This window comes from Trifolium pratense, linkage group LG2 (genome assembly GCF_020283565.1).
Source record: "Trifolium pratense cultivar HEN17-A07 linkage group LG2, ARS_RC_1.1, whole genome shotgun sequence".
NCBI lineage: Eukaryota > Viridiplantae > Streptophyta > Magnoliopsida > Fabales > Fabaceae > Trifolium > Trifolium pratense.
In genome coordinates, this window is record NC_060060.1 from 64,769,140 (window position 1) to 64,783,856 (window position 14,717).

At 28.7% G+C, this 14,717-nt stretch overlaps 1 protein-coding gene, 1 long non-coding RNA gene, 1 other non-coding gene and 1 pseudogene across 4 annotated transcripts; 2 read left to right on the forward strand and 2 right to left on the reverse strand.

Annotated features, from left to right (window-relative positions):
• The first annotated feature begins 4,975 nt into the window (after nucleotides 1–4,975).
• LOC123909663 lies at nucleotides 4,976–7,433 on the forward strand. Of its 2 annotated transcripts, none has more exons than XR_006809984.1 (3): nucleotides 4,976–5,158; nucleotides 7,125–7,210; nucleotides 7,339–7,433. It is a non-coding gene; the product is annotated as an uncharacterized LOC123909663 (long non-coding RNA). The 2 variants fall into 2 exon arrangements; XR_006809985.1 differs by lacking the exon at nucleotides 4,976–5,158 and adding an exon at nucleotides 6,677–6,727.
• A 1,324-nt stretch (nucleotides 7,434–8,757) lies between these two features.
• LOC123910021 lies at nucleotides 8,758–12,242 on the forward strand. The gene is made up of 10 exons (XM_045961042.1): nucleotides 8,758–9,153; nucleotides 9,530–9,657; nucleotides 9,780–9,851; nucleotides 9,989–10,125; nucleotides 10,224–10,338; nucleotides 10,430–10,510; nucleotides 10,701–10,838; nucleotides 11,388–11,475; nucleotides 11,696–11,806; nucleotides 11,887–12,242. The coding sequence occupies exons 1-10, from the start codon at nucleotides 8,907–8,909 to the stop codon at nucleotides 11,907–11,909; spliced, it is 1,140 nt and encodes a 379-aa protein (XP_045816998.1). The 5' UTR covers nucleotides 8,758–8,906; the 3' UTR covers nucleotides 11,910–12,242.
• Nucleotides 12,227–12,658, reverse strand: LOC123905233 (annotated as a pseudogene).
• A 1,591-nt stretch (nucleotides 12,659–14,249) lies between these two features.
• Nucleotides 14,250–14,322, reverse strand: TRNAK-CUU. The gene has a single exon. It is a non-coding gene; the product is annotated as a tRNA-Lys (tRNA).
• Between the last annotated feature and the right edge of the window lie 395 nt (nucleotides 14,323–14,717).

The window sequence follows — 14,717 nt, forward strand, 5'->3', positions numbered from 1 at the left end:
GTGTGAACTACTATACATTTGAGGCTTATTTTATAAGTCCTCATTTAATTGTCACGTACACATGGCACTTCCCACAAAGAATATATGCAATTGCAATTATTTTGTTTATTAAAAAAGGAAAGAATTAAAAACTTTTTTTATGTGAGGTCATTTTTAGAATGCTTGAATCATGATTAGTCAATCACAAATTTTTCTTTACGTAATTCTTGATACTATCTTTTATAAATTTATTTTCTACTATTTCCTTTTTCAATTTTTTTTTATTTCCTTTTTCAATTTAAATAATAGAGAAAATAATTAAAAACAAATTCTAAAAATTGTAGTTAGTTTATATATTTTATATAAATAAAATATTTGTAAAATTATTTTTATAATAGTAATAATAATTCACGAAATTATTTAAAAGTTAATAAAGTTTTCAAAGTTTATTTTAGTAAAGTTTGTGTGTTAAATATTAAATTTCCTACAAAAAGTCATAAGATGACATTGACTGAAAAAAGAATCAATATATTTGTTATTAATCCGTTTAATTGCATATTATGGATAAAATTACTTATATACCCCTTTTTTTCCTATATAAATGGTCTTTGGTTGAACATTGAAATCACACATTTTCCATCTCTTTTCTCTTTAGTTATTTTCTTTGTATTATTTTCAATTTATCTTATTTTCATCTTAATCTTAATCTATACTCATCATTCATTTCAATGTTTGCAGATGTGGAACTCAAAAGAAGAATATAAATGATATGCGAACTCTAAAGAAATTGGACCAGATACATTTTGATCATAATGTATGAGTTTTAAGTGATGTTTAATCTATCTCACAAGTATTTTGAGTGTAAATTAATTTTAAAGATGTAATGTGTATTTTTTATTTTATAGAAAAGGTGTAATATATTGTTAATACTATTTCACAGCTTAAGAAATGGTGTTGCTTTGATTGAAAGATTATGTTATTGCTTTAATATAATTTACTTTTTCAATACTAACTTTCATCCATTTATTGTGATTTTCTTAAGAGTCTTTCTTATACATATAATATATCATAACGAATTTATAGAAAGGTGTTTTCAATGAAAATGTGTTGTGTATATATATATATATATATATATATATATATATATATATATATATATATATATATATATATATATATATATATATATATATATATATATATAGTATTGCTATTTAGTAAGAAATATTTATACAAGAAAGAGAAGAATCCACAAAATTAGGGAATTTGACCAATCAAAAATTGGCTAACCATACATGGGAGAGAGAGTGATTATAAATTGACCAATCAAATATTGCCACATAAAATTCTTCTCTTTCTTGCATCAAAAAATTCTTGCTAAATACTCCATATATATATATATATATATATATATATATATATATTTTATATGAGTATAAATTATAAAATATTTTATATTTTTTTGGTTACATATAAAATATTTTATATGAATTCTCATACAGGATGTAACAATGTTAATTTTTTTTAATGAATTCAAATAAATAAACAAATTTGTTTATAAATATATTTAACTTCAAGTATAAATAATGGTACCTCACTAATTTATAAAATAAATAAATTATAAAATATTTTCTTCGAATTTTTGTGTAGTGCGTAACAAACTAATTTTTTTTAATAAAATTAAATAAATAAACGAATTTATTTATAAAAATATAAAAGATTAAATATTTTCTTTGTTATTTTTTATAATTGAATGAATTTTTATGAGATTCATTGTTTTTATTTAAAAGATTAAATATTTTTTTTTATATTTTTTGTTGATTTTCTTTGTTTTTATTTTTGTCATACATAAATAACATTAAATTGATTCCATTTTTAAGAAATTTTTGGCTCCTTTTTTTTTGGTCAAGATTTTTTGGCTTCCTTTAATAGATTGAATATTGAATTGAAAGATATAATATTAATAATTAATAAAATCAGATTTTCAGATAAACATTAATAATTAACATTTAATTGATTAAGATTTTTTTTTTGGTTGATAGACGAAATGACAAAGTCATTGAAAACTCACACACACACACACAAAGTGGAGTGACCGGGGTTCGAACCCCGGTCCAGACGTCCGACACTAGCAATTTCGACATTTCTGCCAGTTGAGCTAGGATTTGTGGACAATTGATTAAGATTTTATGAGAGTATTTTCTTTTTTTGAGAAAATTGTGTATATTAATCTATAGCTACATACATGCTATATATTTTAGGACAATTTTAAGTCTCAATTAATGATCATGTACACATGACTTTCACTAAAAAGACAAATATAATATTTCATTTAAGTTGCATATTTAAAAAGGAAATAATTCAAATTCAAATCATTATTATTACAAATTAAAATAATTTGAAAACTCGAATAAATTATTTTTACTTGCAGGATATCTTTTTTTTTAACAAAAAACAAGTTTAAGTTTTTATTTTAAACAAAAAATTATTATAAATTATATTAAGGAAATAAAATGAATGAATTTATATATGATCTATATTTATACTCATATTAATACGACACCCTTTTTTTAAAAAAAATTAAACAAAACATATATTTATACTCATACATATATTACTATGATGACTTATATTTTTTTTTTATCCTATTTTTTTTTAGTCATATATTAATGCAAGGCTTATTTTATTTTATTGTAATTTATATGAGACCGATACTTATAGTCATATCAAGGTCGGCCCTGCACAAGTGCAGGGTGAGCTACGCAGCCGGGCCTCCAATTTTTGGGGGCCTCAAAAAAAATTTACATGGTAATAGGTCTCTAACAAAATAAAGAGATTGATTTAAAAAAATAAAAAATAGTAGTAGATTTTAACATGAAGTTTTACTGCTGCTCTATTATGTTACAAAAAAGAGTTAATGACTTAGTATTGATAGCAATTGACAATGATTATCATTTGAAAAATATATAATATGAAGACTTGATCAACAATTTTGCTTAAAAAATTGCTAGAATTGAGGTTTTTTTTTAGGGATAAAAGGTGTTTACCCCCTTGCAATTTGGACGAGTTTTGATTTACCCCTGTAATATTTATATAGATTTTTTTTTTAATTTATACGGGGCCTCTATTTTTACTCATATATTAATACATTGAATTTTTTAATAATTTATGTGATGATCTACTTTTATTTTATTTGGAGGGTATTTATGTGTACAATTAAATAATATAAGCTATATTCGGGAAATTTCTTTAATTTATTTATGTTTCATGTTTATTTTACTATAGATATTATAAGACTAATTTAACTTTTTTGTTTGTTTGGAGGCTTTTTTTAAAAAAAATTATACGGGTGGCTATAGTTTTACTCATTTTTGTTTGTAATTTATATGAGAGCATATATTATTTTTACTCATAGATTAATACATGACTTATATTTCTAACTCATTAATATATATATATATATTAATATGATGACCTTTTCGTTGCTAATTTATACGGGGGGGTCTATTTTTATTCGGTTCAAACTTTCAAAACAAAATCTTCACTAAAAATGTCATGCATTTAAAATTGTGTTAGTTGCTTCTACTTATTGTGTAATATTTTTATGTTGATGTTGTCCTTCTAAATTATATACTTAAATAAAGTGAGTTTACCACGATTAATATTATTCACATTAGAGAAGTCAAATTTCAAAATCAATTCTAAAATATATTTGTTTTATATTCAATTATTAATTGTGTTTCTAATTTTATTATTCACGTTTTTATCCCGTGCAGGAATTCCCGTGGAGATTTTTCTATTTGCGGTTCCAAAGACGCGAATTTTTCTCTCGCGGGAATGGGGGAGAAAGTCCCCCTAATGGAGGTTTGGAGATGGGGACATGATTCTATCCCCCACCCTTTGAAGACTCCGCCTCATATTTGTTGCAACTTTTGTCTCAACCCATATTTTGTTTTTTCTAAGAATGGTGATTTTTGGCATCCTAAAAGGTGATTTATATTCTCCAACATTAAATCTAAAGATGAAATATCACATTTAAAATCAAAATTCACCGCTTCTGACAAAAAAATCGTCACTTTTAGGGCAAAAAATATGAGTTATGACCAAAATTGTAAAAAATGTGAAAATAGAGGGACCAAAAAGTTTAATTTTAAAATAAGGGAATCAAACGTGCAATTAAGGCTTTTTTTTTAATGTTGATGTGTCCCGTGTGAACTGTGGGGATCTATGGGGATGAAGATGCGAAAGAATATTCCCTAAAATGGGAATGTAGATGGGGATGATCGGATCTTTTTAGATGGTGGAGAAGGAAGTGATGATGTACTCTCCGCTCAATCTTTATCCTGTTGACATCCCTATACATGTAAAACACATGGCTATTTGATTATGATAAGTTTCCATTTTTTATTTTTAACATAATTTTGCTAACACGTTTAATATGTAACATATATACAGGGTGATGTTTATAAAATATTAAAGACATGTCACTTTTATATTTGAGAAGGAAATAAAAGTGATTGCTAACTTTGTAGTTTGACCGGTTGAATCGGAAACTAGACCTATGTATGATATAAATTGGGCTGGAAACTACAAAACCAAACAACCAACCAAAAAATTGGAGGAAAATCAACGAAGCGGAAAAGGGAAAAATCGACGGTTCGATTTATGTCTACTCTATTTTTATTTCTTTCCCTGAGTTATGTCTATGTCCCCATATTATTTTTTTTGGATACAAAAGGGGCTGAAAGCCATGTCCCCATTTTCTATTTTCCTTTTTTAATAAACTTTTAGTTTATGGAAAAAATTAATTATAAAATAAAATAATAATAAAATAAAATAATAATACGTAAATAACACAATATTTATTAAACCTATTAAAAAAAACATTCAGACAAATTTGTAGCCCGTGCTTGGCACGGGTGTTCATACTAGTTGTAAATATTTGTCACAAAATATTTATCTTACTTTATCGATTTTCATTTTTTCTTCATGCTTATTAATTCTATCTATATTGATTTTTTGTGTGTTAATTTTTTGTTTTTTCTCTCTTTCTTTTGAGTTTGTTTGTTTATTTGATCTTTTATTAGAATTTTCAAAGTTTCAGGTTAAAATCGATCAACGACCGACATGACAACGGAATGTGTAACCAAAAAACATGCAACGGAAGATCTATCATAGGGTAATTGATAATAGTTTAGTGTGAATTAAACTATTATATGCATTAGTCATTAAGATCCAATATATTTTTATTTTTGTTTCAACTACATGATCCTGAGTTACTCTATTTTTTTCTTCACCTCTTTTGTGTGAATGTATATGAGCATTTTCTTCTGCCTACATTTCATGGCTTATTTGTACTAATTTTTATACATATTTTTATGACAATCGAATACTATATGGACCTTTTTTTTTACGGTGAATATTATATGGACTTATTTATGAATATTATCTAAAATACTAAAATTGTTTTTATTGTATATTTCAGATACAGGATCCGGTAAAAAGATGAGATGTTATACCATATTTTGTTTTGGTACTTCTACGTATTAATTTGATCATATCACTTAAAATAGTACTATCTATTAATATATTATTTGAGACCTATTTTACAAGGTCTGATGTACACATGGCATCATGAAAACGATTCTCTTCTCATGTGATTTTGAAAATTAATTCTCATATTAAAATTAATTTTCATATTAAAGTAGATCAAAGGATTCTATATTTGTTAAATCACCATGCCTTGGCAATGGTAAATTAGTCAACAATTTGAAATCATTTAAGGCAACAAATCAATGAATTTAACGTGAAAACATAAATTTGTGTCAAACTCAAATTAAGTTTTTATGACAATTGCCAATTTTACGTATTTTGAATTTGAAACACAAACATTGTACGAGAACATATATTTCTACTTATGCATTAATACGACTTTTTTATTTATAATTTATACTTCTTTTTTTTTTTACAACTTTATAATTTATACTTAGATCTATATTTTTACTCATATATTAATATGAAGACCTATTTATTTTATAATTTTTACGGGATCTATATTTTTAGTCATATATTAATAGGGAGAATACATTTTTAATTTCAACGGGAGCCTATATTTCTGCTTAAATATTAATACAAGAATAATTTTTTTGTTATTTATATTGTAGTCTATATTTCTATTTCTATTCATATATTGATACACTAGACTTTTTTTAATTCATGTCAATCTCAAGTAAATATAAGTTTTTTTGGTTTAAAGTAAAATATATTAAAATATATTATTTATAATTCAATATAACTCTACAAATTCATTTTTACACGTGCTTAGCATTATCAGAAATTAGAAACTTTCGTAGAAATAAGTTAGCACTAAAAACGCGTTTTATATGAATGCGTTAATAAATGTATACGATCACAATTAGCATTAAAATAATTAAGGTATAGTATCACTTATGGAAATTATGTTGTACTTTAAAATACAACGGTTGTCTATGTGCCGTATCCATCTACATTATCTACATTATATAAAAAAAATATAATTGTTGACTCTATTCATAATTTGTGGTCATAATTAAGGCAACGGTTTAATTTTTTATTCAATCAAATTAATTCATGATTTATTATTACCTTTTAATTTATTATTTTACATCTATAAATAGTCTGTTTCTAATAGAGCTACACAAAATTTCAACATTGGTCGGTATTTTCTTCCTCCTATATTCAAGTTCTTCTTCTTTCTCTTTTACTTCACGTATGATCTTTATAATTCCATTTTTTTTTAACTATTTTAATGTTTTGGTTTATTTATTTATTTATTTATTTTTGAATGGTATTCATTTTGGTTATTGTTTGGTTTCATTACACGAATACCCTAATTAATCTTCTGATTTGTATTTTTTTTTAGTATTGTTAATAATAAGTTTTTTCTGAATGGCGTAATAATCCTTTAGATTGTTTTCAACGCATCTAAAGTGATCTATTCTGAATTGTAAGGGTTGAGTACCCCTTGTACTCCTTATAATTCATTTTTTTGCTTATCAAAAAAAAAAAATAATAATAATTTTGTCATTTTTATTGATTTGTAGATAAGAAAACATAACTTTTTCTAAATCCTACTACTTTTCTCATTTTCTATTTGATTTGCTTAGCAAAAGAAGGATACAAGATTGCAATGAAGTATTGAATGAGTTGAATTAGTGAAACATAAATTACTCTATACTTTTTTATTGTACAGGTAATCATGCTATTCTATTTTAATGTCACTATCTTATTATAACGGAGGCTTTTATTTTTCTCTTCTATTTTAATGTCACTATCTTATTATAACGGAGGCTTTTATTTTTCTCTTCTTTCATTTTACAGGAATCTGGTCTTTTCAAGGATTACTCATCCATATGAGGCTCATCAGTAGAAAGAGGGGAAAAAATTATATTCAAATTCATTGAACAAGACTATGTTTTTTTTTTTGCTTGAAAACTTACTTTGTATTTCTAAATATGATACTCCATGGTGTATCGAGTGGTGGGAGGAATAAAATAAGAATCCTATCTATTTTCCTTGGTTCTTTATATTTTTCTTTGTGTTCTTATTTTTTATTTTTATCCTCATGTATTATTTTTCATGCAACATATCTTTTCAAATCATGCTGCTTATATAGTTTTAGGTGAAACATATATTTTCTATCGGTAATTTCTAAATATGTGATGTTTTATATTGGATTTAATCATTTATTATATTTTATTTGCATATGTATAGAGACGCTAAAAAATGAATGAATTAAGACCAAAATGGTTGTGATTGAACTTGACGGATAATGATATTCTTTTCTAATAGTGGACAAAATTGATTTGATTTGATTAGGTTAAGATTATTTTCTGTATTAATTTTTTATTTATTTAGAGAAGACCAATAACAAAGAGGAGAAAGAGAATATAATTTTCCTACTTTTTATTTATTTATATGTTATAATTTTTATCGTGGTTATATAATTTTATTTTAAAACTTTTATACGGGATTTTATACTTTTATTCATGAACCTATCTTTTTGTATTTTTTATGGGGACCATGTTCTTTTTTTTTTTTTTTATTTACATATGACCTATTTTTGTTGTTGATGTATATGACTATATATTTATATTTTTATATTAATATGGGAACCTATTTTTATTTATGTGAGAATTTTGCACATGTATTATTTAGGGGATATACTTACCCGGCGATCGAACTCTGAATTATCAAAGAATTCTTCCCTTGTGAACAAGATGGTTAATACCTAAAAAATATATTAATTTAGGGATTGTATGTTTGTTCATATATTAACACTAAGACATATTTTTTATTTATAATTTATACGAGGTTCTATATTTATTATATTCGGAGGATATTGATGTGAAAATTAACTAATATAAAATATATTTTGATAATTTCTTTAGGGTATTTTTGTTTCATATTTATTTTACTATCGAATTTAACTTTTTTTTTTGTTTGGGGGGCTTTTTTTTTAAAGTGTACACACGAGTCTATATTTTTACATTGTGATTTACACAGGAACTATATTTATATATTAATATGGTATCATATTTTTTTTTGTTGACTAATACGAGATCCTTTTTTTTTTATTTCATTCTTTTTATTTGAGAATTATGAAAATTATAATATTAAAATTTTATTTTTTGTAATCTCATTTTACCCGTGCCCGTGCCAAGCACGGGTCCGGATACTAGTTGCAAAAATGATAAAGGACCCACTTATTAGTTCTGTATAAAAAAAACTCAAAAATAATTTCCATAAAGAAAACCATTCTCCTCAGACACAAATTTTAGAATAATACAACGGAATTATTTTCCGGTCCGGTCCCTTATTTCTTCTCCCTCGTCTCAACGACTAGAAAAGAAGTGAAATTCTGAGTTACTTCTCTCAGTACTACAGTGATGAATCGGCGAACTGAGAAAAGTTCAGGAGGAGGAGGAGCTTCGGTGAAATCGAAATCATCAATACCAATAATCCATAAAGAACCACCACCAACTTTGTTTCCGTCCAAGCACGAATTTCCCAGACTCATCCTCGTCCTCGCCGTCGCATCCTTAGTTGCTTGGACTTCCAATCTCCTTTTCACCGCCCTCCTTCATCCAACTACTACCAAACCCTTCTGCGACAATTCTCTCGATTTCTTTCCCGGTCAGTCTCTCTCTCTCTCTCCCCAAATTCACTTGCATTTTGAATTTCATTGCGCTGCATCTCTAGGTTTATTTATTTATTTATTTTTTTTATGTATATTTTGAAATGACATGCTTAAGAATTCAGACACACACAATTGCATTGATTCATTAGTATCATCAGAGATTTTCGCGTCAAGCGGAAGAGCACACTCCATGATATTGCTATATGCAGGGGCCAGGGTTTGAATCCCGAACACCCCACTTATTCACCTTATAATAAGGTGAAATTTTTTGTCACAAAAAAAAGGTGAAATTTAGCCACTAGACTACTTACTTGACCAAATAATAAAATGATGTGCATAATTTTGTTGTTTGTTTAATTTGGTAGGATACAGATAATTGTGAACCTTGTCCAAGTAATGGAGAGTGCATTGATGGCAAATTGGAATGTTTGAATGGTTACCAAAAGCATGGTAACTTGTGTGTAGAAGATGGAGATATCAATGAATCAGCTCGAAAAATTGTATGTTTCCAACAATTTCAATTTGATTTGTTGTAGTTTAATTAGTTTTCATTGTTTTTTATTTTTTATTTTATTGTTTATCATTCTCATTGGCAATATGTTTCTGTATGGTTTGACATCAGGTGGAGACGGTGGAGCGTCACCTCTGTGGAGAATATGCTCGATTGTTGTGCTCTGGAACTGGATCAATTTGGGTTAGTTTTTTTACTTTTAAGTATAACACTTGGATTGTGATGTTTACTTGTATTTATTGTATGTTTGGATGTACTTTGTTACCGCTCGAGTTTTTCTGTTGTTGGTTTCAAATTCCCCGTTTGTGTTCTCATCTCAGGTTCATGACGATGATTTGTGGAATTATTTTGAGCATGCGGGAAATGTCAAAGAGGGTAATGCACTTTATAATTATACAAAACAAAAGGCATTTGATACTATGGATAAACTACTGGAGATGAGGTTAAACTCTCATGGGTATGTCACCTTCTCTTGCTTTTTAGTTTTTACCTTTAGTCATTTGTTTACTACGAGGCCAAGACTTCTGCTTAAGATGTTATTTATGTCTCATATAGGATGAAGGAATTCAAGTGTCCGGACTTGCTAGTGGAGCATTACAAGCCATACGCCTGCCGCTTAAGTCAGTGGATCACAGAACATATTCTAGTTGTTTTGCCCATTTGTGCTATGGTACCTTTTTGTTAAATATATTACATAAGTGTGTACGTACGTATGTCTATTATCAATGAGTAAGCATGTTAACACTACCAATATTAAACAGCTTGTAGGATGCACAATTTTGTTCTGGAATGTCCGTCGAAAGCTACGCATGTCGAGACGAGTTGAGGAGCTTTACAACAAGGTATAGTGGGATATGTGTGTGTGTGTGTGTGTGCGCGTGTATTTAATTGAACATGATATGCATAATATAGTATAGAGTATAGGAGTAAAACATTTTACTTTCCCTGTCTTTTTTATATTTATGGATCACCATTGTTGCTTTATTCTGATTCAACCTCTGTCTTAAACCTTCATTGTTGCTGATGTTATAGGTCTGTGAAATACTTGAAGAGAACGCCTTGACATCAAAGAGTGTAAATGGTGAATGTGAACCCTGGGTTGTTGCTTCTAGGTTACGGGATCACCTGCTTTTACCAAGAGAAAGGAAGGACCCTTTATTATGGAAAAAGGTAATTATGAGGTTATTTCTGAATTTCCAGCTTGATTATCCTTTATTGTTGTAATAAGAATTAATGAAATAGCAAAACATATCAAACTGATTCAGTTTACCCCATTAGTTAACTCGGTGCTTCAGTTTGGTCTTGGCTGATTTTCACAGTCAAAACTTTTCCTTGGCTCATTTTTTCTCACTATGCTGCTTTGCCTTTTATTTAACCTTCAACTTAAAAATAGTCATTGTTCCTTTCTTGAGTGTATTAGTGAGTATTAAGTTGTGTTTTGTAATGGCATATCCCTGTCAATCAACTTAGCTCGGTGAATCTTTCTTTCCTTATTGCACATGTTAATTGGTGAAGGGTGTAATCGTTGACCCCCCAACTATCTGTAGAATTGCTGACTTGCTGTTACGAAATCACTTTGTCTTGTAACTTAAGTTGAATGTTTCAATGGATTTTTACAATGTGTTTGTTGATCGAGGTTACAGCTAGAATTATTATGATGGGTTTTTACAATGAAATAAATAAATGGTTGTGTTTATAAAAACTTTAATTGGATTATAGGTAGAAGAATTGGTTCAAGAAGATTCTCGTGTAGATCGCTATCCAAAGTTGGTGAAGGGTGAATCAAAAGTGGTATGGGAATGGCAAGGTACGTGGGTGTAGTAACATGTTTGATTAGTCAATGCAAACAAGATATTCGTAAAGTCGGGAAATTTTAGCAAAATTACTTGCATTATTCAATTCTTTCCAATACTGATTAAATTCTAATAATGTGTAGCTGCCAGGTAGTCTTTTGAGCTAGTAATATATTCTGATTTTTTGTCTTAATTAATTAGTACTAGTTATATTTATTTTTTCTCACCCTTCAGTTGAAGGCTCTCTGAGCGCCTCAAAGATGATGACTAAAAGAGATGCAAGCAAAACGATGGTCAATGGAAACATGGACCTGAATTGTCAACAACGCCCTACATTGAAAGCAGGTCAGTGGTGTTATGTTACTAACATATGTTTGTTTTCTGATGCATTAAAATTAATTTCTCGTTCCATCAATTTGATGCAGAGCCCATGGAACCAAATTTTTGATACAGAAACTTCTTTGAATAGTGACTCGTGTATATTACGATGGCTGAAGCATAGTCTAACATCGTCTGTGTAGAAAAGGTTGGGTGAGAATGTAGAATATATATTGTTTTGACTTTGCAGCTACATGGGGCAATCGTGTAAGTGTGACCTGCATTTGATCAAGCTTGCATCAGTTGATGGGACCTGCATGCTTAAGTTTTGAAATGTGCTTATATCTTGGGGAGAAACATCACATCCTTGAGACATTTTACCTCCGACTACTGTAGGTCTTGATTGACTGTAAACAAACTAGTTATGTTATGTGATGTAATATAAATTTAAGAAATTTCTGAAGGCAAATCCAATATATTTAATGGAATGGTGCGTTGGGGAAGTAAACTGTCATGACAGAAAATGAATGAAAACGAGGGTTGGTTACCTTTAGCTGATATAGCACCTCCAGTAGTACATCCAGCAAAAACTGTATTTCCGATGTCATGTTTAGCTCGCACCTTCTCAACAAGACACCTCGGCAGCTGAGAATACAAAGCCCATAACAGCAAATGCTTTGGCTGAAGTCCAACTCCTCCCCATCCGCTTTGCTTGATATATATAAGTTTTTGTTTGCCAGTCATTTCCTCCTGCTTTAGTGGGTTGTCCAGTGCTCCAAGAAATGAAGATGCCGAGACCGCCTAACGAATCTGAGGCTTCTCAACTTCTTTTGAGTTGAAAGAATCATTTGAAACAGCTTTTCCCGATTCATCAGCCATTGTTGAAGCACAAACCACCACAAAATCTCTGCAATGAACAATGTATTGATATGAATATCATTACCAATTCACTACGAAGCAAAAAAGCACTTCAAAATGTTGATAATACTCTAGCCAAATATTCGGAACACACGGTGTAATTTAAACATTACTCAAGTGGTTTAAAAAGCATAACATTACTAACTGAGATTTCATTTACACCAACCAACATATATTAGAATAATAAAGAATTTAATTTATATATACCGTCGATGTGGAGTTATTTTACACATGCATTAAATAATATACCAATACATCATGTATTGTGTTTAAGAACACGATGTGTCACTTTCATTAATTGATGTGGCAACATATTATTAGATGCATGTGTAAAAAAACTTTACGCCAAAGTACATTACATTTTTATGAAACCCTAAAAAAATTCCCAATCTTAAAATACAACTATAGAATATAACTAAACAGCCACAAATACACTTCTACAACATCATTAAACAAAAAGAAACACAAGTATAAAAAAAATCTAAAATGACAACATTGTTAACAACCATAGACACTAACACACTATAAACTTAAAAAATGTGCTTTCGAGGGAACAAAAAAAAAAACTTAAGAAACCACCAAACCCAACATTGTGACGAAAAATAGAATAGATTGACGAAAAACTTTACCTTGTTTTGTCGAAATTGTAGGCTTGCTCGATGATGATGAACAAACCGATGAACTTAATAACCAGTAATAATGGAGGAAGGGTGATTGATGAAGAAGATAGTGACGGTTTGACTTTGTCACTTTGAGGAAGGGTGAGATGAAATGTGTTTAAAAAAGTGAAATGGACCAAATAGAAGATATAACCATCAATCTACTGTCAAAAAAAAAACCACCCATCTACCTTTTTGAATTTTTTACCTTCAATTTGGTCTCAGCCTACGTGGCATCATTTTTTTTTTTATTTAAAAAATGACACGTATTGGTCAACAAAGTCAACAAAATGGCCACATCAGCACTATCAAACGTTTTTTTTGACATAAACTAACTATTCTGACTAACGGAAGTCACTTTCAGGGATTTTAAATTGTTTTTTTGATGATTCGGGGACTATTATGACAACGATTGCCATTTTCAGGGATCAAAATGGCTGTTTACTCAGAGGTTTTGCTAATAAATGTTCCAGACACTCTTTAAGGATTTTAATTAAAGAAACATTTTGTTTAAAACGTTAAATAGTTCACCTTCCAATGCATTGACTTTACAACTTTTCATAAAATTTTCTTAAAAACTTACTACTGTTTAAAGTCCTTAAAGAGTCTTCCAAAAGCACTCGTTTTTTTTTATTGAAATGAATTTGTGTATATTCCTTCACTTGTGTGAATTATGTTCATTCATATATCATATATGCCTATTGATAAAAGGAGCTAGAAGTGGTAGTACAATGGCAGAAACACATCATAGAAAAAATGAATGAATTGTCTGTTTGGTGCATAACATGCTTTTGATTATGAAACAGACAGTTTGGTTTGTCTAGTAAAATTGATTGATTGTCATTTGATGAACAAACAACAAACGAAACAACTAAAAAAAATAAAAAGGATTTCGCCCACCGTGGGGCTCGAACCCACGACCACAAGGTTAAGAGCCTTGCGCTCTACCAACTGAGCTAGACGGGCAACTTGTTATTTACATTAATAGTAATATTAATCCTTTACCTACAGCGTGAAGTGTATACTCCCATTACACTCTCTTTCTCTCTGCAAAACAAATCAGGTACTACAGAAAGGATTCATTACTCTATCTCTCTCCAAAACAAAATCATCAAAAAATTAATACTACCAAATCAATGATTCTACAATAATGATTAAACTAGAGAAAACAATGTCAAAATCAACCCCACAGCCACACACCTAAAGTTTAATGCAAGTTTAGAATCATTTAAAACTATAGAAAACAATGTTATTATTCACCAAATCAACAAAATACAAAGTGCAATGCGATATGGGGTTTGAAATTTGAACCCGATGAATAAGGTAAAGTAGGATATAAGGCAGCAGAGTAGCATGGCCTT